Genomic DNA, 24,526 nt, shown 5'->3' with positions numbered 1-24,526 from the left:
TAGCAAAGTCTGTTCTAGGATATGGCCACATCTCACTAGAATCCAGCATCAGGATTTTCCACAGATTTTATGTGGCACCCTGATGGTTTTTTAATATCTTAAGCTTGTAGTGAATGAAGAATTTTGCTTTAGATTTAACACTAAGTATTTCCTTCTAACCTCTGATGCGTAGGCACTGATATTGTGAATTTCCTTTAATAAACAAAAAACCACCAGCTGGCATGATTGCCTACGACTGACCAAACAATACATTTGTAATTGCAAAAGAGACAATAATATTTGTATTCTAATTTAATTATATGTGCCACATTTTAAGCCTTTTATTTTATTTTTTTGGCAGGTTCAAGAGGAGAAGAGATCTCCGAGGAAGATCCTCAGATCGATATAGCTACAGTTCAAGATATGCTCAGTAGCCACCATTACAAGTCCTTCAAAGTCAGCATGATCCATAGGCTTCGGTTCACGACTGATGTTCAGTTGGGTAAATCAGTTTCTACTGTATGGCCAAGGGAAGTAGAGCAGTTCAGAACTTCAGCCCCCTCCAGTAGTTATCTGTCCACATAGGTGCATTAAAAATGCCCAATCACCACATTGTCTAATTGACCATACAATATAGTGTTTAATATTGCTACTAATTGTTTACTGTCAAAAAGATCAAGTTGACATAAAACCCACATAAACTGTGTAAAATGGAATTAAATTATAGGTTTTTGATCTTTCTTCCCCACTTGTCAATCTGTGCTTCAGAGAAGTACAGTAAAAGGCATCTCTTCTCTCAAAATAAATATCAACTATATCTCATTTCTTAGCACATCAGTTGACAATATTTAAGTATTTGTGTTATCTTCAATCAGCTAGCACATATTCCCTGTCTAAGAAGACCATTATTTAGTGACTCTTTTGTCTGTGCTTTCCAAAGCAAGGGGTTTTTGCTGACTAAACATGCAGATTAATTGTCTTTTCTTAAAATCAGTCCATGCTAAATTAGGGAAGATTTTTATTAAGCCAGTAGATTTTAATGGTGTTAATGGAATGGTGAAGTGGAACAAAATATAGCTAGTGTTCTGTAAGGGGTTTAACATTAGCCTTTCTAGCTTTGTCGATGTTCTGCAAAACCTGAAGGCTAAAAGATGACAGGATTTTAATAAAAAAGCTATTTACTAATTTTTAACAATAATAGGGCTTTTATAGTCTCTGGTTTAAATTGTGGAAATTTGATTTAATGATGCATGGATAAGTGAACTATAATACTCTCACAAATACTTTATATTAAAAATGATTCAGTACAAAAATATTTAATGCTGAAATGCTTACAAAATATTTTTCTGTATTATTTAGTAGAATAGTTACAAATTTGAAAATTTCTTCATTATTTACTACCGTTAGTCTCTTTATTACGCCAATTCTGAACACGTAAAAAAAAATGATATTCTCCTGCAAATATGTACATTGGAAGCTTTTTCAGTTTATTTTGAACTGTCTTGTTAGGGAAGGATTTATATGCTGGTGTTGAAGTAGGACAGTGTTAGGCATGTTTTCTGCTCTTGAGTAAACTATCTGGGTGTGATAGTTTGCTTTCAGTGAAGTTTGACTCACTGTGTCTGGAAGCTGTCAGAAATGAGAGCTTGAAAAGGTCATGACAGATCACTAAAGATAAATGGTTAAGGGAGAATAGCTGTTACAGGAAACGAATGGCTAAACTTGTTTTGTAGTAAAGGGGCTGACCCCATCCACCAGTGTATGGACCATAAACTTTCCTTACTCACCTTCTGTAGCACCCTGTGCATGTGTCTATTTTTGATGGCTGCACAATTTGCAGTAGGTTTTTATATTCTAATTACATACAAAACAAAAACCCAGTGAGGTGTTCAAGGTATGAACAAATGGAAAATATCAAAAACTCCCAAGTAAGGTCATAAGAACTATATGTATGTGGAATTTTTCCTACTGGAGCCTTTTCGGTTATTCATGTATCAGTGCTATCAAAAGTAAACATTAAGGGTCAGTGCTGTTTAGAACTAATGGGAGTTAAATGTGTTAATCCTCTTGCTGTGTGGTGCAGAATAGACTCCATTGACTGTGAAATGTCAGAGCCAATACATATATTAGTTTGTATTTATGGATTTTAGGGCTTTCAGTGCCAAATAGCATGTGGATGGTCAGCATTTTCATTCATCAGTCATATTATATATTAGCAGTAGTTAAGTGACACTTTTCCTGGAAAAACCTGTTTCCTGAGGGTACTGAGAACCTGAAGTCATTAGATGACTTCGTTTATGGATTGTATTGATTACTCAGTGTACTGCAGGAATATACATGCTGGCCAGGAAACATTGGACTGTACAGTGATCACACAGTAGGAGTACCGGTTCCACCAGTACTTCCATTTTAAGTATAGGAAATCTCCCTCAAACTGGTAGAACCTTTCTAAGGGGAAGGATATTTTTATGTGCAACAGGGTCCTAACAGTAATGAAAAAAAATCTTAGCACAGTTTTACATTTGTTCTGTTAAATATACTAAAGATAGCAAATGTCCCTTTTGTTGGCTGGTTGGTTGGTTTTAGATAATAGTGTAAGTGTCCCCGTAGGTTTTTCTCCCAGATGGTGGGAGACCCTGGCCTCGCCCAGTTATGTTCACTGGGTGATTTAGACACCGGCCCCAGTTACTTATTTCTTACGGGGGGGATCTCACCCTTTGGGGTTTTCTTAAGTCTCTTCTGATGGGGGAATCAAAAGGAAAGATAAATGTCCCAGCACACTCAAAAATAATTTTCTTCCCCAGAGCCAGCTCAAAGGGAAAAAGGCCAACAGTGCCATCTTACGTCGGGGCTGTCTGTGTAGCAGTTTTCATGGAGTCTTTCTGGCTGGGCTGTTGAATCAGGTTTGCTCTGTCAGGCCTACCCTGGGGGATCGCTGCACTCCGGGAGGAGTAGGGCAGAGATGTCCTGGGCGGGAGTCCCTCCTGTGGCTTCAGGAGTCACTTCAGCACTTTCCTGCTCAGGGTGATCTCTTCCTCCAGCTGACTGCAGTTTCCTCCCTTTTAATGGCCTCCTCCCTACCATACCTGGTTAACAGGGTCAGAGGGGCAGGGCTAGCCACGCACACAAGGCCTGTCTGGCACCTTCCTCAGCAATGTGGGGTCTATACACCCTGTCACAAATAGGTTCTATGCGTTTGCATATAGTGTAATAGATGCTCTGCTGAAAGAGTTTATGAAATTTGGCTATGGAGTAATGCCCCTGTCTAAAATTGCATAGCTTTATATTTGTAATAATGTACTTGTCAATAAGTCCATTTTTTTACTATAACTGCCTGTACAAAGCCACCAGTAACATTTTAAAGGAGCAGTTTTGATTATGTAAAGCAGGGTGGCTAATGGTGATACTATAAGTCAGTGGTTCTCAACCAGGGGTCTGGGGAGCCACGAGCAGGTTTCAGGGGGCCGCCAATCAGGGCCAGCATTAGACTCGCAGCAGCCCAGGGCAGAAGGTCGAAGCCCCACTGCATGGGGCGGAAGCCTAGGGCCCTGAGCCCTACCGCCCAGGGCAGAAGCCAAAGCCTGAGCAATGTAGCTTTGCGGGGGGCCCCTGTGGCTTGGGGCCACGGGCATTTGCCCTGCTTGCTACCCGTAATGCTAGCCCTGACTTTTACATACAGAAAAACAAGTCTTGTGGCACAGGTGGGCCATGGAGTTTTTATAGCACGTTGGGGGGGGGGGACTCAGAAAGAAAACGGTTGAGAACCCTGCTGTAAGCTACATTTTGTAAGTGTCTGTGTATTCTTTCCTTTGATTTTCTGAGAAACACTGCACCTTGTAAGGCCAGTGAGAGAATCTGGTTCTGGATTTACCCAGAGAGCTGAGAGGAATGCCCAGGAATGTATACACCTGCGTGTAATTCTTATTGATGCTAAAAGGAGTTATATAAATATCGAGGGAAGAAATGACCACTCTGTAGCTGACTTTTTATTAGAGCTGAAAGCTTTAGTCACAGTGGTCACAGGGTCTGGGGTTTTATGATTAACTTGTGTCACATTATAATGCACATGTACTGTATTGTCAACATTTCTACTCATTCCAGCATGCAGTAAGGAAAAGATGTATCTATTTGTGCACTATGTTATCAAAACTAAAGGAGGCATATGGATTTGAAAAATTATTGCTGGCAAAGTATGTTATTAAAATGGCCCATTCCAGACCCTAGCAAAGAAAACAGCAAGAACAAAACGGTAGTGCTGGGTTGTTGTATCTGTACCATTTGTTTTGCTAAAATAGGTGCATTAAAGAAAATTGGAAAGGAATAATACATTTAACTTGATTGTGAATGTGACTAATTCAGACAGTAAAGCAGAAACTGCCTAAGCTTTATGAACTAGCTAATATTCCACAGATTTTGGGTTCAAATACATGCATATTGGAGCACAGTAACACACAAAAAGACAGCACTGACAAAGAATGTGCTCCTGTGGAGGTGTGCAGGCTAAAGCAAATGATGCCGAGATACAGAAATAATAGATGAAGTATACAGCAACAATTTGCAGATAAAAATAATAGAAGTTAAAGTGTATTTTACATGATAAAGGAAAGATGAAAGAGGAGGAAAGTCTGTTACATCTGAGATGGTTACAAAATCCATGCGTTGTGAAGTAGCCTCTGTTGAAAAGATTGATGCAATGGGGAGTGACCTTGGCTTGGAGCAGGAGCTGGTGATGTATGTATGAGCATCTCTCTGCTAAATGGACCCAGATTTGTAGCACTAATATACATGGAAGCCCAGAACCAAACTCGGTATGGCAATAAATCAGCAGCCACTTTGGGTGTCATTTCTGGTTTATATTCCACTATTGTTCTATCACTTTAATTCATGTCACTATCATCTGTTCATCTGGAACAGTTTTATATAATTTTCCAGTGGCGTTACCTGACAAATCCGATCAAATTAACAAGGTACATTAACAATATTGACTGACTGTGTGAATTCTGGAGTTGCAGGACCATAGAATGAAATTTTTAAAAGCTGTTTCCAGTGGCGATGATATTTTGTTTGCTTTAGGCAGGGAGGAAGAAAAGGATTATTTCCACATAAAGGATTTGTACATTTATTTTGTAAAACTTGTCTTGACTTTTTCAAGCATAAAAATAAAAACTCTCATCAACAACTTCAAATATAATTTTCTTTGAGAGGCAGAAAATGTCTAGGTTTTGGCCAATTATTGATTACACTGAAATAAAAAATAAAACTGGGTTATAAAATTTTTCTAGAGTGAAATCTTCTAATAAAGTGGATCTCCTGATATAGCTTCAGTCTGCTCAAATTATCTAGGTCTAACACTTCTAGCATCAATTAAATTCTTGACACGCTGCCTAATTGAAATATGGTATCTCTGATGTGAGGGATGTTTAAGGACAAATTGATGAATTTGCTGAATCAAAAAGTAAAAATTGTTTGTGGCGTTCTGTAAACCATATTGTAATGACCAGGGTTAAAACGAAGGTTACTTTACATTTTGTGCAAAGGACTGTAGCAACATGCATGCTCTGTGCATCTGCCTTTTGCTGTCTGTGCATTTTGGTTTTATAATTGAATAAAGTACAAATGAAACGGATTTTTAAGTATAAATTGGGGTTTCATTTTTGAGAGGGGGGAGGTAGAGGTTTTAGATAGATAGTTTTAACCTAGCATCATATTTTTCTTTTATTATCTCGTGTTTAAATAAGTTTTCCTTACACTCCAGCCAAACCTGGCATAGCATTTCCAAAGTATCTGAACCAAAGGCCTTAGAAGGGAAACGTTTATCTCTGCTAGTTTCCCAGAGAAGCAGCAGCAACATATTATTTTAAATACTTTTTATACGCTTGCTCCATTTTCCCCATTTCATTGTGACCTTGACCTGTAACTCATGACCTAAAAATGTAATTACTTTTAAGGCTCCACACAGGTCTCCCTATGAAAGGGATACGGAGAGGCTTGTTCAGTCATGTCAACAGAGACTTGTAATTGTAAACTAAACAATGAGCTCCTGTACTCTTCAGTGCAGCACAGCAAGGCTGTTGCTTTGTAATACTGTGATAAAGACTGCCATAAATTACAGTGTGTATTGCAGGGTAGATTCCAGCACAGCGTTAACTCTTCTTGCTCCTTCTTTCACAAGTTCAGAAATAAAATTTGAAGTGATAATATCGTTAACATTTTCTAGTCACTCTCAGGATTTGTCTAGTATAGGATTCTCTGCTCCGTGTTCTTCCCCTGAGTGTTACTGTGCTGTGTGTGCATCCATTTCACCTAGACACACAGTAGTGTAGTAGGCAGCCATCTGGGGAAGCCCATGCCCATGAACAGGCAAATTCCGTGCCAGGAGCTACAGAATCCATTACTTGCTTTCAAAGTTACCTAATTAGGGTTGGCTCTAAATTGCTGGAAGTGTAAAAATGCACACAATCTCCAGGACTGGACATCCTCCTTTGGAAGAATCTGTTTGGATAGCAAACAAATACTACCAATGGATGTTGTCTTCTGAGAGTGTGTGTGTGTGTGTGTGTGTGTGTGTGTGTACACACACACACACACACACACACACACACTATGTAAATAAATATACACACACTAATAGTGGTGATTTTAAAAAAAAAAACACAAGAGGTGCATCTTTCTTTAAACCTTATAATCCATTTAGCAGCCACTCTCAGAACAGCTGTGCTTACATATTTGTGAAATGTGTTTCCTGACACTTTTTTTTGCTATAGTGCTTTTTTAGCAAGCTAGGAGGGCAACATACAGGTTATGTATACAGTTTGATAATTACTTTGCTTTTGGCTTCAAACACTCCTGCTCTTTTGAAAAGCCCAAAAGGACAATATACTTTGATCCTACGTACGATTTATAAAGTGTGTCAAATGGTTGATATGAAATCACTTACACAATCCACTGTTGTGCTTTTTATTCCCTCTGATTCTCAGGTATCTCTGGAGACAAGGTAGAGATAGACCCTGTTACTAATCAGAAGGCCAGCACTAAGTTTTGGATTAAGCAGAAACCCATTTCGATCGATTCTGAACTCCTCTGCGCCTGTGACCTTGCGGAAGAAAAAAGCCCAAGTGAGTAGTGCTTTTTATTTATGTTCTCTGCTCTCTCCCTCTCTCCCGCTGTATGTGCTAGGTGCCAAGAGAATATATTGCCACCATGTCCTTTTCTTTCTATAGGTGTGTTTTATTCATTATATGAAATTTCTTTATATCGGACTTGGTTGTATTATAGTAGAGGGTGTTATGTACAGATATCATTTTAACGAGGGCCTTTCAGTGCTACTTACTGTAGACTGAAGGTCTGACCCCGTTTAAGTATTTCTTGTCCTGGCATCAGTATCCACCAATAGTGTTCCATCAGGAAATTGCTATTTCCTGTGATCCAAGGTTTAACCCCTTGGCTGTGATACATTTCCCAGCATTATTGCACTTGCTTTTGAACTTTTATTGTAGCAGCCCTATGGGTAGCAGCTTGAATGAATTTAAAGAACACATGTTCTTAGAGGTAGATTTTAATCTCAAATGTACACAGCATATCAGCACATCCCAAAATAGCTGCAGTCCTGGGGTCACTACAGTTGAGATCATGACCTGACTCAGAGAATTCCGTTTCAGCAAAACAGTGGCCATATTTAAGAACCAGGGCAGCAAGTGAATTCTTTGGTAACTGGAAAGCATGCAGTAGGACCCCAGTGTTTCACCAGACAGCAAAGTGAGGTCTGGGTTGAGCTTGAGGCCTGAATGATTTGATTGAATGCTGCATTGTAGTATTTGTACCATCGATTATTAAAAGAACTAACAGGACAACAAGCTGTTTGTGCACAGGCGAAAAATAGATAGTTGTTGATAGTGACCCCAAATCATAACGATGCAAAACGACAAAGAAGTTATATATATTATAGATGTTATTACATACATGCTTTGTTTGATGGTAGTAAAAGACCCTTAGTGTAGCAGTGAGATAGAGCAAACATAACGTGCACTTACTAGGGTAATGAGTTTGTCACATTACTTTGGAGGGATGAGATTGTGGGTTCACAGCTTTTATTAAAGATTATGCTAATATTCTCCTTGGAATCGCCACTTCATTCGCCTCCCCTGTTTCTGTATCTCTGGTCAAGCCAATCATTCTCCCCCATCCCTCCAGCAAGTTGTCACTGTACTCAGTGTGAGTGTGATCCTGAGGTACAGCTTCCGTAGTGGCCAGGCAGTCTGAAATTGCTTCGCCTTCTCTTCAGAGGACTCCAGAGCAGAGCTTTAGCAGCAAGATTGGCCACAGGTGTGACAAAATGTGCGATTCTTGACAAAATCCTTGAAGGCTTGACTTTCAGCCCGATGTCAACCCAGCTTCATAAATACACTTGTGGGTTTGCAGCCACAATTTCTGTGGCAAAAAAACTGTGGTTTCAGAATTGTGCACACACCCAAAAACAGGCTGTATCTCAAAATCCAGTCCTGAAAGTCTAGGTTTTTGTCACAGAAGTCATGGCCTTCATACCACACTAGCCTAGCAAGCGTCATATGTCCCTAAACTCGTTTGCATCCAAAAGATCTCCATCTGGTCTGCAGTTGGAATGATGGGGGGAGTCTATTGGGACTGTCAGCACTGCAGAGGTAGCACTTGTGCCCAACTACAACAAACCAACTCCTTCCAGAGAAGTAAGGAGCCAGCAAGAAGATGGCTTGGAGTGGTGGACATTGGGCTGCGGATGGGAGATAGCAAATATACCTTTGCAATATTGGAGATTTTGATTCTCTCCCTTCACATCACAATCCCTACAATTTCCATATTAAAATAGATTTTATTTACTTTTAAAGGGTGAAAATAATTCTTTTTCTTCTTCCTGAAATCTGCACCTCTACCAGGTCCAGTAAAGATGCCCCAGAATGCATTATTTTAGGGCAATACAAGAGACTTGTGGTGTGACATCCCAGGATGATGCATTCTGGGGCACTCTTCGTGGCAGATCAGTATCTATTGAATTTTAAAAGACCAAAAGTTATTTTAGCAGAGTAAAGGAATGAAACTCACTATATTTCCTAAGTTTTGCCTGTGATTTTTATCAGCATAGTGATATATGTTTGTAGCAGAGTTTACATCAAAAATTATTCTTGGGGCTTTCCTTGAATGAATTATTACAACGAAAGAGAGGCTGAGAAAAGATAAGGTTTTTGAGTTCTGCAATATATTTTGTTTCCGTGTTTTTATCTCTTGTAACACAAGCGTGCTCCATCTGGTCTTTCAGAAGCACACTGCAACATGTAACAGTGGCTGTACAGTGCCCTACAGTTATATTGTGTGAAAACATTCCGGATGTTTTGTTAAACTGACTGCTTTCTGTAGACATTAGCAGCTGGATTATAATGAAGTTGTTCACTGCACTGCTAGACTTACTTGTCATAGCTCTGAACAGAAAGAGATGTTTTTCAAAAACTTCCAACTATGGCCAGTTTTTCATGTTAATGCGAGTGCTACAGTCAAAGCAGTTTGGTCATTGTGATCAGCGTGATTGAAGATGTATGCAAAAATTTCCCAAAAGTATGCAGGTAACTAACATGGCTACAGTTACTGTGTCTTGCAGAGTATGGAGACCCTAGGGTTTCCAGCGAGAATTCTTTGAAAAGATGTCTAAATAGCAATGGGGTATAAAGGGGGTGGGGGACAGTATAGCTTCCTTTCCTTTAAACTCAAATGTCTCACTGTAAAGTAAGTTCATGCAGTGAAGATTTATAGCCATACCCCTGTGGGTGGTAAAGGACGTGGAACTTTGCAACTTTAGAGATGAAGTTTTTGAATATTTACAGATGAATTTTGGGAGTTGGGGTAAAGAGTTGAAACTTCTCTTATCACAAGTTCACAAAACTTAAGGCTGCATCTAACTAAAGTCAATGTGCAAATATATAGAATTGTTTTGAAATAGCTTCAATTTCTAGTTTGCTGGGTATGTCTGAGAATTGTTGTGTGCCCTTGTACTAGGCCAGCATTAGTGTCTTATTTCTGAATTAAAATTAAGTCAGGCCTCATGAATTCAAACAGGGAGAAGAGGTAATGGCCTTACTAGTTAAACCCAGTACCATTCGAATCTGCAAACACTGTATAAAGTGCTTGTTTAAATCAAGTTCAGTCTGATTATCACAAAAGATTCTGCAGGTTTTGAATCTTGAAAGGAAGCACCCCATCATTAAGAAATAAGATTTAAACCTTAATAAAGTAGCTGTCATTTTTATAGCTGAAGAGAGCTCTGTATCTCAATTAAGTGTACATAATATAAAGTCTTAAGGAAGCAACGTAATAGGTTTAATACAATTCTGTCCCCTTGCAATAGTGTAATTTAAAGGAAATTTGATTGTTATTGTCTTACATTATTTGAACACAGGTAAAACCTCAGTGCCACAGACCCTTGCCTATTTTTAAAAAGTGCACTACAGACAAAGTGTGGGTTGTGATCGATGCATGATGTTGCTGTCCCTGTTAAGGTTTAGGGTTACCAGGTTACCACAACATCTGCAGAAAGAAAACATTGATCAAGCACCGAAGTTTTGAGGGGATTAGTAGTTTCAAGAAAGGCCTTTTGGTAGAATTGAGGATAAATTAGTCTGGTAAAATTGTGGTCTCCAAATTGAATGAATCTTTTTTCCATTCCTAAGTACTTGCCAAGATCTGCAGAAATCTGTTTCATTTGCTAATTAAATTCAAACTACTGAATAATGATTCTTTATCATCCTAGTTTTTATTAAACTAAAAGGATTGCTGTTGTTAGCTGGAGTAGCCTTAATCCTAAAGTGGGTTAAACAAAAGCATTCTGTTCTGTAGGTCACAAATATATTGGTAATTTCAAGTTGTAATTTAATTGCCTGCATTGAACCCTGCAGTTTAAGATTTTCTTTAAATTCCTATTCCATTGTTGCACTGGGGCTTAACAGAATGTTAACCCGGTAATAGACATACGGCCTCCCCATTCTATGTCTTGCTATCGAGCGGTTCTGCATGACTAGTTAAAGAAGATGGCAAGAAGATTAATGAAAGCAGCCTGATACAGAAGGGGGTAGGTACCTTTGCAAGACTTCTAGCGAGAAGATATTAGAGCTGAACCAGAGCTTGGCTTTTTCTTTATCCTGTGACCTTTGAACCTGCCTTACTGTGGATAGCTGCCAACAGAGCCGACATTTTGATTGATGTTGCTACACGAGTCAGTCTTTCCCATTGAATTCCACATCTGCACGAAAATAGCTTTTCCAGCAGAATTCATACTGGCTGTAAGTGATAGCCAAATTGATGGCTGAAATGCTTTTATATAGTTTTCATTTAAAGCTAAATGTATTTGATGTTTTAATTCAGTATCATGGTCCTCCAGATTATATACATTGCATAATATTAAATTAATGATTTTATTGTTGGATTATGAAAAAAATGATTAGAAGACCAACTAAAAAGCTTAATACGAAGCATATAGAATGTTTTGTTTAAACAAGTGTAAGAGCACACAGTCGGTTCTTTTAGAACACAGAGTTCTAAACAGCTTCTCACTTTTGTTTAAATGGAAAGGAATGTTTGAACGATTTATTTTAGCCAGTGCATTCTTGCCATGAACATCCTGTGCTCAGATCTGCACCCAGCACCTCGTCAGCAAGTTTATCTAATATCTAGCACACTGGGCCCTGGATCCCTTCAGTGGAGCAAGAGTAATTACTGGCGCTGTTTTGTGAATGACGTTGCTGTGAATACAATATTGCTTATTTGCTTGTTACCAGAGTTATGGTCCTTTCCAGGGATAACATGGCACCGACAATAACAGCAATTGTAATTCACCATGGACACAATTGTTTGCACTCATAAAATAGCTAGGTAGAGATCTAAATGGGTGCAAGTGCAGGTGTGAATAAGTAAACGTGATTTTGTAGTTATAATTGTGTCTGCAGGACACTGTGGGCTCAAATCATTGTAGGCTAGATGGGGACATGGCTAAAAATCAGAGCTATCCTAACATAATGACCGGCTGTGCTCCATATGCAGCATACTGTAGGTCAGAGGTTGATGCTGCTTTTATTGTACCACTGGCAATGCCAGAAGGTCACCCCATGTAGGGTTGGCATTAACTGTGTAAAGCTTGATCCACCAGAGAAAGTGGTTGGTTGCAAGGCAAATTATAGGATTTTGTCCATGCCTACGAATTAATGACTGGCATGGACAACTATTTACTATAGTAAATAATGGAGATTCCGTTTGCGGTGAGCAGTTCGTGATGTGTGATATATATCAGGTTATAGTTACATAGTTATAATATTGTAGCTGTGGATTGTTAATTTAAGGGTAACTCTTTATTAATAAATTCAACCCTGTGATGTATTAGCATACAGTAAGATAAAGTCCTGCCTGAGTACAAAATAGAGCTTAGCTTTAACTCATTAAATACATCCGTTATTGAATAGCCTTCTCATAAAAGTACTCTGGAGCCCAATCAGGACGTGCATTGCCTCATCCTTTTAACAAATATGTTTCGTAGCCCTATTAAAAGGGGTCTTCATCTATCCTGTCAAAGCTAGTCTGCTGGGGTTTTTTAGTTTAATTACACTATCCAATTAAAACTCCTTGCTGCATTTTGATTCGCTTCTCCTTGGGCTTGAGTGGATATGACATTTACAAGGCTCGCCTTTCAAGCAGACAATAGCGTGATTGATGAGGTGCAGACGCAATGAAGGAGGCGATTGCCATGTGGAAGCACTGCTTAGTGCATTTTGATTTATTTATCATTTCTTTCCAAAACAAGGTTGCTGGTGAAGAGGTTTTGGGCAATCCTGAGTTCCACCTCAGTTTTCATAGTTCATGCAAAAACCTTTATTAGATTTCTGTCTTTGATATCATTTCTGAAAGGATAAAAACTGAAAAAATTCCCCATGTGTAAATAGCTAACACAATGTCACTTTAAAATGGTCACATGCAGCACATGCTTAATTGCAGCTCTGCTTTCACGGATCCTGGGAAGGAGGCTCCCACTGTAATGTTTCCTTAAACAGATGGTAATGGAATGTAAAGGGCCTGAGTTATGGAGAAAGTGTTCGTAGAATACACAAGTCCCCAAAAGAAATGAATAAACCAGAAAAAGTACAGCTGCCTGTTTAAACTTTGTATTAATGGACATCATATTATACTCCGTTGTCCTCATTTACGTATCTCCTTGTCGTGAGATATACTTTACAGCACCTATGTCGGGTGATATGTCCGTTATCCTCATTTATGTAACTCCTTGTCGTGAGGTGTACTTTACAGCACCTATGTCGGGTGACCTACTGGCCCACTGCAGTGAACACTGGAAGTTTTGCCATTGACTCTAGTGGGGCCAAGATTTCACCCGTAATTTCTGTTGTAGTCATTGCTTCTGAAATATGACTCGCCTTCTAAACAGATGCACCTTTCCAGGGTGGGTGACTACATCCAGTTAAATAAACTGAAGAGCTGTCCAGATTATTATTATTATTATTTATTTATTATTATTATACTACAGTATTGGCTTGTAGTAGCTCCTAAAGGCCCTGTCGGGGATGAAGGCACCATTGTGCTAGGCTCAGATAGTGCATAATTTTAAAAAGAGTAAAATTGGCAGTTGTTGGTAACGTCTGAGCTCTGGGGAAAAAACATTTCCACTCAGAGTAAAACTGGTGAAAAATTGTTCCTCATAAAAGGGCTTAATGTCTTTTTCTGTCAAAGTGAAAAGCTTCTTTCTCTTATGTGAATGGAAGCAATATGTATTTTACAAAGCTTTTTATACATTTTTACAAGCACAGCTTGTATTTTCCGGAAATTCTAGAGAAAATTTCCCAACTACTGTTAAAACTGAAATTCTTCAAAATTTCATGGTGAAATTTGACAGCATGTTTTAGCTCTAGAATGTGAACAGGATAATAGAATGTTCTTTAAAGAGAACATATGTCAATAGCCATTTGTATGAGTCTAGTATATTTTCCTCATCAAACATGAGGGGATACAATGACAATGTGGTGGTAATATAGCTGACTTCTGTTGGGTCAAACAGGCTCTGAACATCTCCCAGTTTTGAGGGGTTGGATGTCCAGACATGAATGCTATGGCTCTTTAGTGTTCAACGTTTCATTCATTTCTCTGGGATCTCAGAAGAAGGGAAGGGAAGGCCAATGCCAGAGTTGTTGGGCTGGAGCAGAACATATTCATTTCAGCCATATACATTAAAGGGCAGGCAAGGCTTATTTAAAAGAATTGACTATAACCAAGCTGTTCATAGGAGGCCGTGCTATCTGAATCTAGGAGTTACAAGGTACAGTAGAGCTCATTTGTCTTCAGATGTTCTTTATATAGAAATATAAAAATATTGAAATTTGTATTGATCTCTGAATTACCAAGGGTGACATTAAGAGGGTTTAGAACTGTATATCACATATTTAAGTACTCTTGGAAATGGAAATCAATCCATCCCTCACAATTCATAAATTCCATCTGGCCAGAATAGTAACAAAACAAAGTGCCAGTTGATTGTTTCAATGAACTAATATTTCACATAGTGAACAGTATAATGTGGATGTGGAAGCACATAAGCATAATACTGTAATGCAACCTTCTAAAGGAATGTTTTGTAAATCACCTGTCAGAGTATATAAACCCATGGCATCACTATATTGCTGATTATACAAATACTTTCCACAAACTAGCCATTAGGTGTTTATACTAAACTTTGGCGGTAGCTAGACTTGCCATTTTATTAACCACAGATAGCCCCAAATTGCTGGGGTTCCTTTTAGGGGCATGAGACCATTTTGTTTCCCTCTCTCTGCAGTCAGCGATGTCTCAATTGGCGCTTGCTTTCTGAAGCAGGAAATCGGGCTGCAGCCCTAACCGATGGAGCATGAACACAATGTGCTGCACCTGCAAATGCTCCAGCCGGCTGCTCTAGCGGTGCAGGCCCCGTGGAACAAGCTGTCGTATGGTTAGGTTGCTGGCTCCACCAGATAGTTCTGGGCAGCCCAGCACATTCTGCGCTGGGCTTCCTTATTAATTTTCTCTATTTCATGGAGAAGCTCAGTTCTTTTTATGGTGTTTTCAAGAGACCTTCACACCACAACATAAACTCTTTGTTCTCAGGGTAACCAATTACTTGTTTCCATCTTCGCTAACATGCCTCTTTTTAAAATATTACTGAGTGCTGCTAGTGTGGAAACAAGGTGATGCTGGGCATAAAAGCTAGATCTCTCCTCCTTGTGCTCCTCCAGGAGGACTTGGGGGCAGCCAGACATCTCTGTGGGGATGGATTGAACTCTGCCTCCTGTTACACAGCACAATAAAAGTGTTATTGACATGTATTGCTCTGTAATTGTCATTGAAAAGGATGACTCTTTAAAATCCAAAAGTAAGTGCTTGAAATAAAGTTCTACGTTCTGCTTCTGTCAGCTGTATAAATACTGCAGCTGAAAAAAAAGGAATAAATCATGTGTTTAAACAAGAGGTGAGGGGGCTAGGGAAGGTTTCCCTGTGACGCTGGCCTGTTTTCAGTATTTCAAACAAGCCTATTGTCTCACTTATTCTTTTTTATTAATATTCTGCCTTATAGTATTATGGCTTATCTACTCCTGTTAATATACTGTAGGACTGCAGGGATTGAGAAAAGCACGTTGCTAGTGATTCTTTTAATTCTTCATATAATATGTAGTTTGTGCCTCTGCAATAGAGAATTGAAGTAGCAATTTAATGTTGTTCTTTCTCACCGAAGACGGGTGCGTGTGCGAGAGAGAGAGAGAAGAGATGTTGTATTTGCAGCTTGCATCTGGGCCCATTGTGCATATTCACATGTGTTTTGAGAGGAAAACAGGAGGAAAAGCCCTTAAATGGGTGGAAGGAGTTTAGGTAGTTTGAGCTGGAGACAGGATAAAGCTCACCCCCCACTCCCACCCCGTCGTTCTCAATGCAGGCTGCTCTGCAGGGAGTTCCATATACTCGATCCACTGGCGACACCATTGCTCCATCCCCAACCTCCTGAATTTCCCCCAGGAGGGCCTCTTGCGGCAGTCCCCTGCTCTCTGCACAGCAGAACGCCCCACTTGCCCTGTGTTCAGACCCGTCCGGGACCATGGAACCGTGGAGGATTTAGCTTTTAAGCAGTCTGTGCCCTCAGACTGTGTGACGAGCCAAGTGAGCAGGGGAAGAATTAATACAGGTTTTGATACATTGCAACTACTTATTGTTGTTAGTAATATTTGGTGCCTGGAGGTCCCAACCAAGCTCTGCTAGAGTACAAGACGGTCCCTGCCCTGAAAAGCCCCTGGTCACGCAGCAGGTCAGTGGCAGATCTGGCAACAGAGCCCATGTCCCCTGATTGCCAGTCCATCACCTACCCACTGACTGTGCTTCCTCTCCCACCACGAAATGGGGTTGACCAATCATTTCTGTTTTGTGTTTGAGACTTGTTCAAAGGTGCTTTGAACACCCCAGAATAGTCTGTCTACATGGTCACAGCCCACTACCTGGGAGAATGTACCACTGGGACAGGAGAGAAGCAAACCTAGAATGAGACGTTCCAGGTAGGCTAGTGAATTGACAGTTCCAGGTAGGACCAGTTTCGATATGTGCATTCTTAGGAGCTGCGAAGAAGCCTAGCCCGTTACCAGCAGTGAATAGAGCCCTTTGGATTCTTGGCCTGTAGTTTCTGCCATATTTTAAAATTCCAGTGTGTAACATCACCTTATACCATAAAAAGCCATGAATGCTGAAAATTTACAAAGTTATATCATGTCTCCATGAATAGTGAGTGTGTAGTTGCACTCTTAGAATGTTAAAAGATGCTGAATTCAGTCCTTAGCAGTAACCAGCCGTGAATTAATTAACATACTGATTAGCCTGTAGCTGAGACTTCCAGCATTTTTAATACCACCAAAGCTTCATTTGTCAAATGATTTAAAGTTTTTTTTAATTATTAGCCAATTTTTCAATAGAGAATTTATATTCATGATTAGTGCATCATAATGGTGCTTAATTAACATGCCATGATAAAATACTGAGGTCTCAAATTTGTTGGCCATGGTTTCTTAGCATATATCAGTTGATTTTTTTTGAAGATCTGAAGAATTAGATAACGTAAATAAGATTGCAAATAAGGCTTCCTCCGGGAAAGAAGTGAATTTACAGTAATGTGGCTGTTACTTTCTGGATTAGTAACTTTGACCTTTGAACTGAATAAATTAAATGAAAACCGATGAAAAAGCTTACATACAGAATGCATTGAGTTTTAATTTTGAAACCATTCATGTTCGTATGGTAAAGGACATTTTGCCCTCCTGTGAGTTCTGCCATTAGGACATCTGCCCTGTTCACATAAATTTAAAGATCACCAGCTTCCATGCCATTCCACTAGGCCAGCCAGAGATTTGCCTACCTGCCACCAAAATGTTGCCAATTTAACCAGTAAAACTATTTTCTTTGGTTGAGCAGGGGTAAGGCCTGTCAGTCAGATGGTACATTAATAAGCATGACTAAATTTTGATTTCAACTATCCTAGAATAAAGAGCTGTGTTTCTAACTGGGAAGATCTGTTTTGCAATATCATTGCTACAGAATTTTTTTCTTTAAAATTACAGTACTGTTTTATTTAGCCTTAAGCAGCTGGGTTTTTTATTTTTACAGTGATAACTCTGGGGTTAATTGGCCTTTTATCTTAAATATAACACTTATCTTCTACATGTGATGATTATACAGTGGGTAGTTTCATAAAGTAGTTCTAATGTGGCAATTTAACTGAAATATAGTCTAGGGCTGAATGGGACCTAACTAGCCATTTGATAGATTTTTGCATTTCCTACAGTGGGGAAATGAACTTTATTGAAAAGAGTTCAGCTGCTCCTGTAAGCCACCACTTGCCTTAAATTGAAATGACATGAGAAGCCTGTCAGCATTTCATTACTTCCTTCTGCTGTGCGGATGGTATGCTAAGATCACCATCTGTGGTTTTCTTCTGTCGAGCACACAAGCTTTGCTAAAACTTTAGAGAAGTATTGTGAACACTGTATTTTTTCTTTCCAGGTCATGCAATATTTAAACTTACATATCTAAGTAATCATGACTACAAACACCTCTACTTTGAATCAGATGCTGCTACCATCAATGAAATTGTCCTGAAGGTGGGTATTAAAATGTAATATAATCCAGAATTCTACGTGTTTTATCGTTCATTAGACATGAAAACTGAAAATATTCAGAAGGTTCTCAATGCACGTGGATAATGCAAAGCATAAGCCATGCTGAGAGGCTTTTATTTGGTTACCACTGAATTTTCTGGACTTTGTATATTGGATCCATTTTTCAGACAACCTGACATCAGGCTAAGTCTGTATACAATATATTTTGCTATAAGCTCTGATGTAGCTAATAGTCTGGAAGATGTCAATTCTCTGTGGAGTTGGAACTGACCAAATGTTTACTTGGTTAGGTGTTTACCTTTAGATTGGTGGTGTATATTTATATTTAAATATTTAAGATACAAATTAACCCTTAAGAAACCAACCATTCCCAGATGCATGTGCCCTGTGTTTTAAATCCTTCTGGAGTTTCTCTGGCATCGATGGATTTTACTAGGCAGGACAGACAGGGTGACTGTTAAACTTTAACTAGTTGCTTCGAATATCCTCCTCAGAATCATTAGAAAATACGTTAGTGCTGGTAGCAGTATACCCCAGTCTTCAGTAATTCCCCCCTAGAAGTTCGTTTCCCATGTGAGCCAGTTTTAAATCCAAGCCATGCGGGATGTGGCCTTGTGCCCAATGACTAATTAAGAAACAATACTACCAGGCCCTTGCACTATTCTTCTGGGGCAGATATTCCTGTCTGGCCAAGGTCTGCTCAGTGCAAGTCTGGTGGGGGGAGCCAAAGGGGGTTTTAAGTGACCTTATGTTCCCCCACACTGGGGCTAGTCAGGGGGCAAGTTGTCCCAGCTTTAAAGCCTGCCTGGCTGGCCAAGAGACAGTTATGGGTGCTGAGGGTCCCGGGCATGGAGATACCCTGATCAGACTCCTTTTCTTCTCTGAATGCTGGGGGTAGAATAGGGCTTTAGGTCACGGGAGGATCCCCCTTTGCAGTGAGAATTCGCAGGGCACTGCCTCCCCCAGATTTCTGGTGGCTCTGCACCCAGAACAGCACAAACCAGACATAGGGACCGAGCTGCTGTCCTGCTATGATTGTTGTTAGGGCCACCGTTTGTGTTCCAATGAAAAGTGCCCTCCGCGTGGATGGGTGACTGGGAGCCTAGTCCATGCGTGGAAGGTTACAGGATTTGTCAGTAAGCTCTCACTTCAAGTACATAAGCAGAGTTGCTTAGGATTAAAGAAGTTGGTTATTTACCCACGAAAGCTGATGCCCAAATAAATCTGTTAGTCTTTAAGGTGCCATCAGACTCCTCATTGTTTCTGTGAATACAGACTAACACGGCTACCCCTCTGATCCAAGAATCTACAAGCACTGTATGAACATGGAGTTTAGCTTCCCTGTCCCATGGTGAGGTTGCTAAATAGTTTATTATTATCTCCATTTTACAGGTGAGGTACCTGAGCCCACACAGCGAGCAGTTTATATAACAGAGAAACACTTCAAATTATACCTGCAATTAAATAACTGAGCAATAGGAATCAACTTCACAGCAGTAGTGACTTCGTTTAATACAAAGCTGGAGGAGTGCTTGATGATAGCGCTCTTTGAACTGCCTGGTGCATACACACACCAGATGAGGAAAGCGGGGAACCCTAGCATTACTGGAAACAGGGAAGGTTTTTTAATAGTTACTTTCAAATAGCTTCCTGCAGTTTCTCAGTGGAGTAAAGAAAAGGAACTTCCTCTACGTAGAAGGGGAATATTTAAACTAAACTTCCACTGCACTTCAGGCTTTTCTTAATAGCCAGGGTTAATATTATTTAAAGATTTCATGAGGACTCTAGTGGAATTATAAACCTGGATTTGATATCAAAATAATTTTCATGGACACAGATTGATTCCAAGTTTATGACTTCAACACGGGATCAAGCAGAGGATTGTAATTCTGGCAGGACAAACTTCTCTCCTTGCTCATTTAAGAAATGTTTCCCCACGTCTCAATACAAAGAAAACAAATTTTTCCACCCCAATTATTTTATGTTTTAAATATATTTTATCATAACCATTTGCTTTTATACTGACTTGTTATATGAGCAGGTTGATTTACTTTCCGAAACAAACCATCATAATACTGTTGGAAGATTAAACTTAATATTCTGCAGTCTATTATTTTTGTAGCAATTTAAAATTTTAAATGATCATTTTTATATGCTATTCCCTATGCTTAATAGTATTTTCTGTGTAAAGGTTATGGAAGTGCTAAATAACTGACATGTGATAAAGCATTTTAGTTAATACCCTAAAATATGGGTTTAACTATTTTTTGCACTAAAATTGTGAACTTTTACATTGGAATTTTTATCCCTACCTGTCTTAAATTAAACGATTCCACTCCAGAAGCCTTGATATATCCAGGAGTGTTCAGTATATTTTTGAAAGGCCAAAAGGACAGACTTGATATGGGTAAAATGAATGTCCAGGACACAGATCTTACTGAACACAGTAATATATTACCTTGCTGTACCTATGTTGTAACTTGTTTATACAGAGCATTTTTCTGTTTCAGAAATAAGTTTTCGAGTTAAGCCTTTATTTCTTTCTCATTCTTTAAGCGTTAACAGATGCCAAGAAATCAGACTTTTCAAATTAGGTTCTTTACATGATCAAGTGACAAAGACTGAGGCTTTATTGACCATGAAAACTCGCTATATTTTTATGCCTTAAGCTGTAATATGCAATGAAAGTGAAACACTCTACAGTGCATAAAATTGTGCAAGTTTTAAGCCACAGCGTATTAACCAGCTAATGGCAGACCAAAGGGCATTTTTATCTTTTGATTCTTGCATTAACCTTCCATTAAAATTATCTATGTGATTATCAGAAAGCACTGGAGATAATAAATTTAGTGAATAGTAGGCTTGTTAAATATCATTTAAAAATGCTTTCATCAAGTAATATGTGCCAAAATACATGGAAAGTATGAGATTAGCTGAGTATGCAAACATCATAAAGAGAGAATGTTTTGTATTAAAACTGATAAAACCTTTTATTGAAGCCTATTAATGTATTAGACCAGCACTGAGAGTCTTCATGACTTATTGCATTCATCTGGCAATTTGGCTAACAAGTGGCAGAACAACAGGGAGCAAGTGCTGTGAGCCTGTGCGCTTTTATTGTATCTCATGCAGTCATCCCGTCCAGGGATGGTGGAAGGCTACAAGCAGTAACATTGCACAGCCATTCCTGTAAGGTGACAAGACCAGAGGGTCAGCAAACCCGAAATTAGAAGAGTACTTTCTTGACTATGGGGTTTGAATGTTCTTTGCTGTTCCTACCTTGTTCTTTTCATTGGTATCACTCTGGGGATGGGTTTAAGTGAATCGTTGTTCAGTGATGTGAAGATTTGTGTGTTCTCAGGCCATTCCACCAGAATGAAATGAAATGTTATGTGTTTTCCAGGTTAACTATATTCTAGAATCCCGAGCAAGTACAGCCAGAGCAGATTATTTTGCTCAGAAACAAAGAAAACTGAGCAGGAGAACAAGCTTTAGCTTCCAGAAGGAGAAGAAATCAGGACAGCAGTAATGTCTAGCCTGGAGCAAAAACCTGTCCGCACAATTCGAAGAAGGAGAAGCTCCCAACAGTCTGAGACAGGTGGGAGCCAGAACTGCAGAGTTCTTGCTGCCAACAGCCAGGAGCAGCCAAGGAAGAGAATCAGTAATACACAGTTTCCCAGGATGAACAGATGACCCCACGTTGGTTATGGGAAGTCTCCCTTATGACAAAAACAAAGAGCGATATCAGCCGGAAGGAGGACTGTGACACTTACAATTCCTTTGATTAGAAAGGAGGAGGATGTAGGCTGACATCGTTTAAGAACTATATTCTGTACAATCACAAGGAAAGATGTGGTTACAAATTATTTCACAGCCTGATAAAGATAAATTCTATACATCAGTTATACATACACACACACACACACACACACACACGTACTGCTTATGACATGATCAAATTTCTAAAAATGAAATGTATCTGTTTTTACTATTAATAAAGGTGTAATCTTTCTCCAGGGTTATCTCCTGCACAGTTCTTTGGAGGGGTAGCGTTCAGCTACAGACTGTTGTCTCTTGTTTGCGTCCAGGGACAGTGGCGCAGTCACTGCACACAATGGATTCTTGAAGAAATGTTTATACAGCCAAGTCTGTTTTTTTTTTTAAGCATGTTTAGCAGCTGCATTTTTCTACTTTGAAGACGTCTTGTTGGAAGTTATTTACTTCCAGTAAACTTTGTATTTTGAAAACCATGGCAGCTTTTCTGGAATGGAATGCCAGGAATCTTTCTTCGTGGAGATGGGGTCTCCAGTAATTATGAGTGGCTGAATCAGCAGAGAAATTCCTGCTTATTGGGCTGAGTGTCTGGTCTCTCAGAGAGTTTTCACCTGAGGATTGAGAAATAACTTTACTTTTTCTTTTGTATTGACATTAGTAAACATTTTTATAAATCGAAATGAAGACTTAGTTTGTACTGGGATTTGTAACTGTTCCAGCCTTGCCCATCTCTAAAGAGTTGGATGCCATATTTCTGAGGGTAGTGGGAATTGTAGCTGCCCTTTTGTTTTCATTTTGGTTCGCCAGAAATGTCTTTTATGAATTTCTGTATGTTGTTAAAGATAAGAGCTCTGTGAACCTGTTACTCTCAATTTTGTATCAAGTGGATGCATATGGCTGTGCTAAGAACACTTGGCAGGATTCTGCATGTAAGAATGAAGAAAAACCTCCTCCAGAAATCTGCAACACACACTGATTTCTGGTGGTTAGACCAAATATTTTCTCCATGTTCTATTGCCTTGCAGTGAGATTGACCTACAGCCAATTTAACCTGTTAGATCTCCTTTCTTTGTTTTTGTATTAAAAAATTTTCTCTCTCTGAGCCTTAATGTATAGTTTAGGAATAAACGCTAAGGCAGATAATTCTATATTTTGTCATTCATATGTTGCCTTAAAGGTCTCAACTTTCTAAACTTATAGCTTGTTCCATCAGAAGAACTGTGAATGAAACCCCTCCTGGAAGAACTGTAGAAGTGTGTTTCTCCTGCAAGAAGCATTCTGATCCTCCATGATAGTTGGCAGAAAAGGCCTTTCCCAACCATGTTACTTTGACTTTGTGGAGTAGTAATAATGGAAGACGAATGTAAGGGACACACATCTTTTATAGTCTGGTACTTACGTTTTTAACTATTTAGATGCACAAATGCAGCAAGAGGCAGTGGAGAAAGAAATTGCAAATCGTGCAATGGAAATGTCTAATTCAATTAATTTTAACGTTAACTAGTTCACAAAGTGAAATGAACATGCTCTTTGTCAGCTAGTTTTAATTCTTAGAACTGAGCTGTAAAGTGGCGTGCTGTAGTAAGAGAAGTAGTGTCATTCGCCCATGGTACGCTGTTTTTGTAACTCTGTTGTGCAAGGGCCAGTGAATCAAAATCTGTTGTCTGCCTAGATACCATTACTAGAAATAAGCATTCGGTATGGGCAGCCATTTGCTTTTATTAATACCTCAAGATGCTGAATTCATTAAAAATGTTTAAAATGTCCAAATTTTCAACCCCCTGTGTGGGTTTACAAGCACTTGTGTGCACAACGTGACAGTCTACACAGGCAAACTCCATTTGTGTCCCACTTGTGTGTTACAGTGGGGTTTGCGTGGGTGTAACTTCCCTGTAAACACGCTAGAGTGAAAAGGCTGTTCTTGGAAGTTACTTGCACAACCAGGCTGAAGTCCCTCAGAAAACATGGCCCTAAAATTAAGTTCCTGGATGCCAAGCCCAAAAGGGATCATGTGATCATCCCGTCTGACCTATGTAACCTAGGCCACAGAACTTCCCCAGAGTGGCCACATTGGTCCACAGCGATCATGGCAGTATTGTCTGTGGGTTTATTTTTAGTGGAGACCCTGCACCAGCTGTACCCGTAACACCATAGAGCCGTGCTCAGAAATCGGGTTTGTACCATTCTTGTGCGTCTGAATTGGGACAGGCTGGGAAACATCATTCTCTAGTACAGCCAATGAACATGGGAAGCAGTTAGCAAATGTTTTTGTATCCTAAAGTCCAGTCTGAACATTGCTTAACCTCCAGCTAGCGTCAGGCCCAGACAAGCAGAGGGGGCGGCATGGTGGTTTAAGCCTCAGGATTGGAATTCTCAGACTCCCTGAAACCATAGGATCAAATCCCAGCAGGATTAAGCCATTGACCTTAGCCATGCCAAAGCAGAGAAATGAATTCCAGCGTGTAGCTCAGGCGGATAATGCCAAGTAGATGGGCCTAGCAGCTACCTGTCAGGGCTCTGCGTAATATTCTGTTTAGTAAGGTAATTGCGTAGTTCTTGGAGAGAAACTTTGCAGA

At 39.5% G+C, this 24,526-nt stretch overlaps 1 protein-coding gene across 3 annotated transcripts in view; it reads left to right on the top strand.

Annotated features, from left to right (window-relative positions):
- MAPKAP1 (MAPK associated protein 1) overlaps positions 1 to 23,098 on the top strand; it is a 161,162-nt gene extending 138,064 nt beyond the window's left edge. For all 3 annotated transcript variants that reach the window (XM_034793652.1, XM_034793651.1, XM_034793653.1), the window contains 4 exons: positions 341 to 481; positions 6,957 to 7,094; positions 18,061 to 18,158; positions 21,580 to 23,098. In XM_034793652.1, coding sequence (XP_034649543.1) covers positions 341 to 481; positions 6,957 to 7,094; positions 18,061 to 18,158; positions 21,580 to 21,705 — 503 coding nt within the window. In that variant the 3' untranslated portion in view covers positions 21,706 to 23,098. The remainder of the gene's footprint in view (positions 1 to 340; positions 482 to 6,956; positions 7,095 to 18,060; positions 18,159 to 21,579) is intronic.
- The last annotated feature ends 1,428 nt before the right edge of the window (positions 23,099 to 24,526 follow it).

The sequence above is a fragment of the Trachemys scripta genome, chromosome 17 (genome assembly GCF_013100865.1).
Source record: "Trachemys scripta elegans isolate TJP31775 chromosome 17, CAS_Tse_1.0, whole genome shotgun sequence".
Taxonomy (NCBI): domain Eukaryota; kingdom Metazoa; phylum Chordata; order Testudines; family Emydidae; genus Trachemys; species Trachemys scripta.
This window is presented reverse-complemented; position numbering and strand designations above follow the sequence as displayed.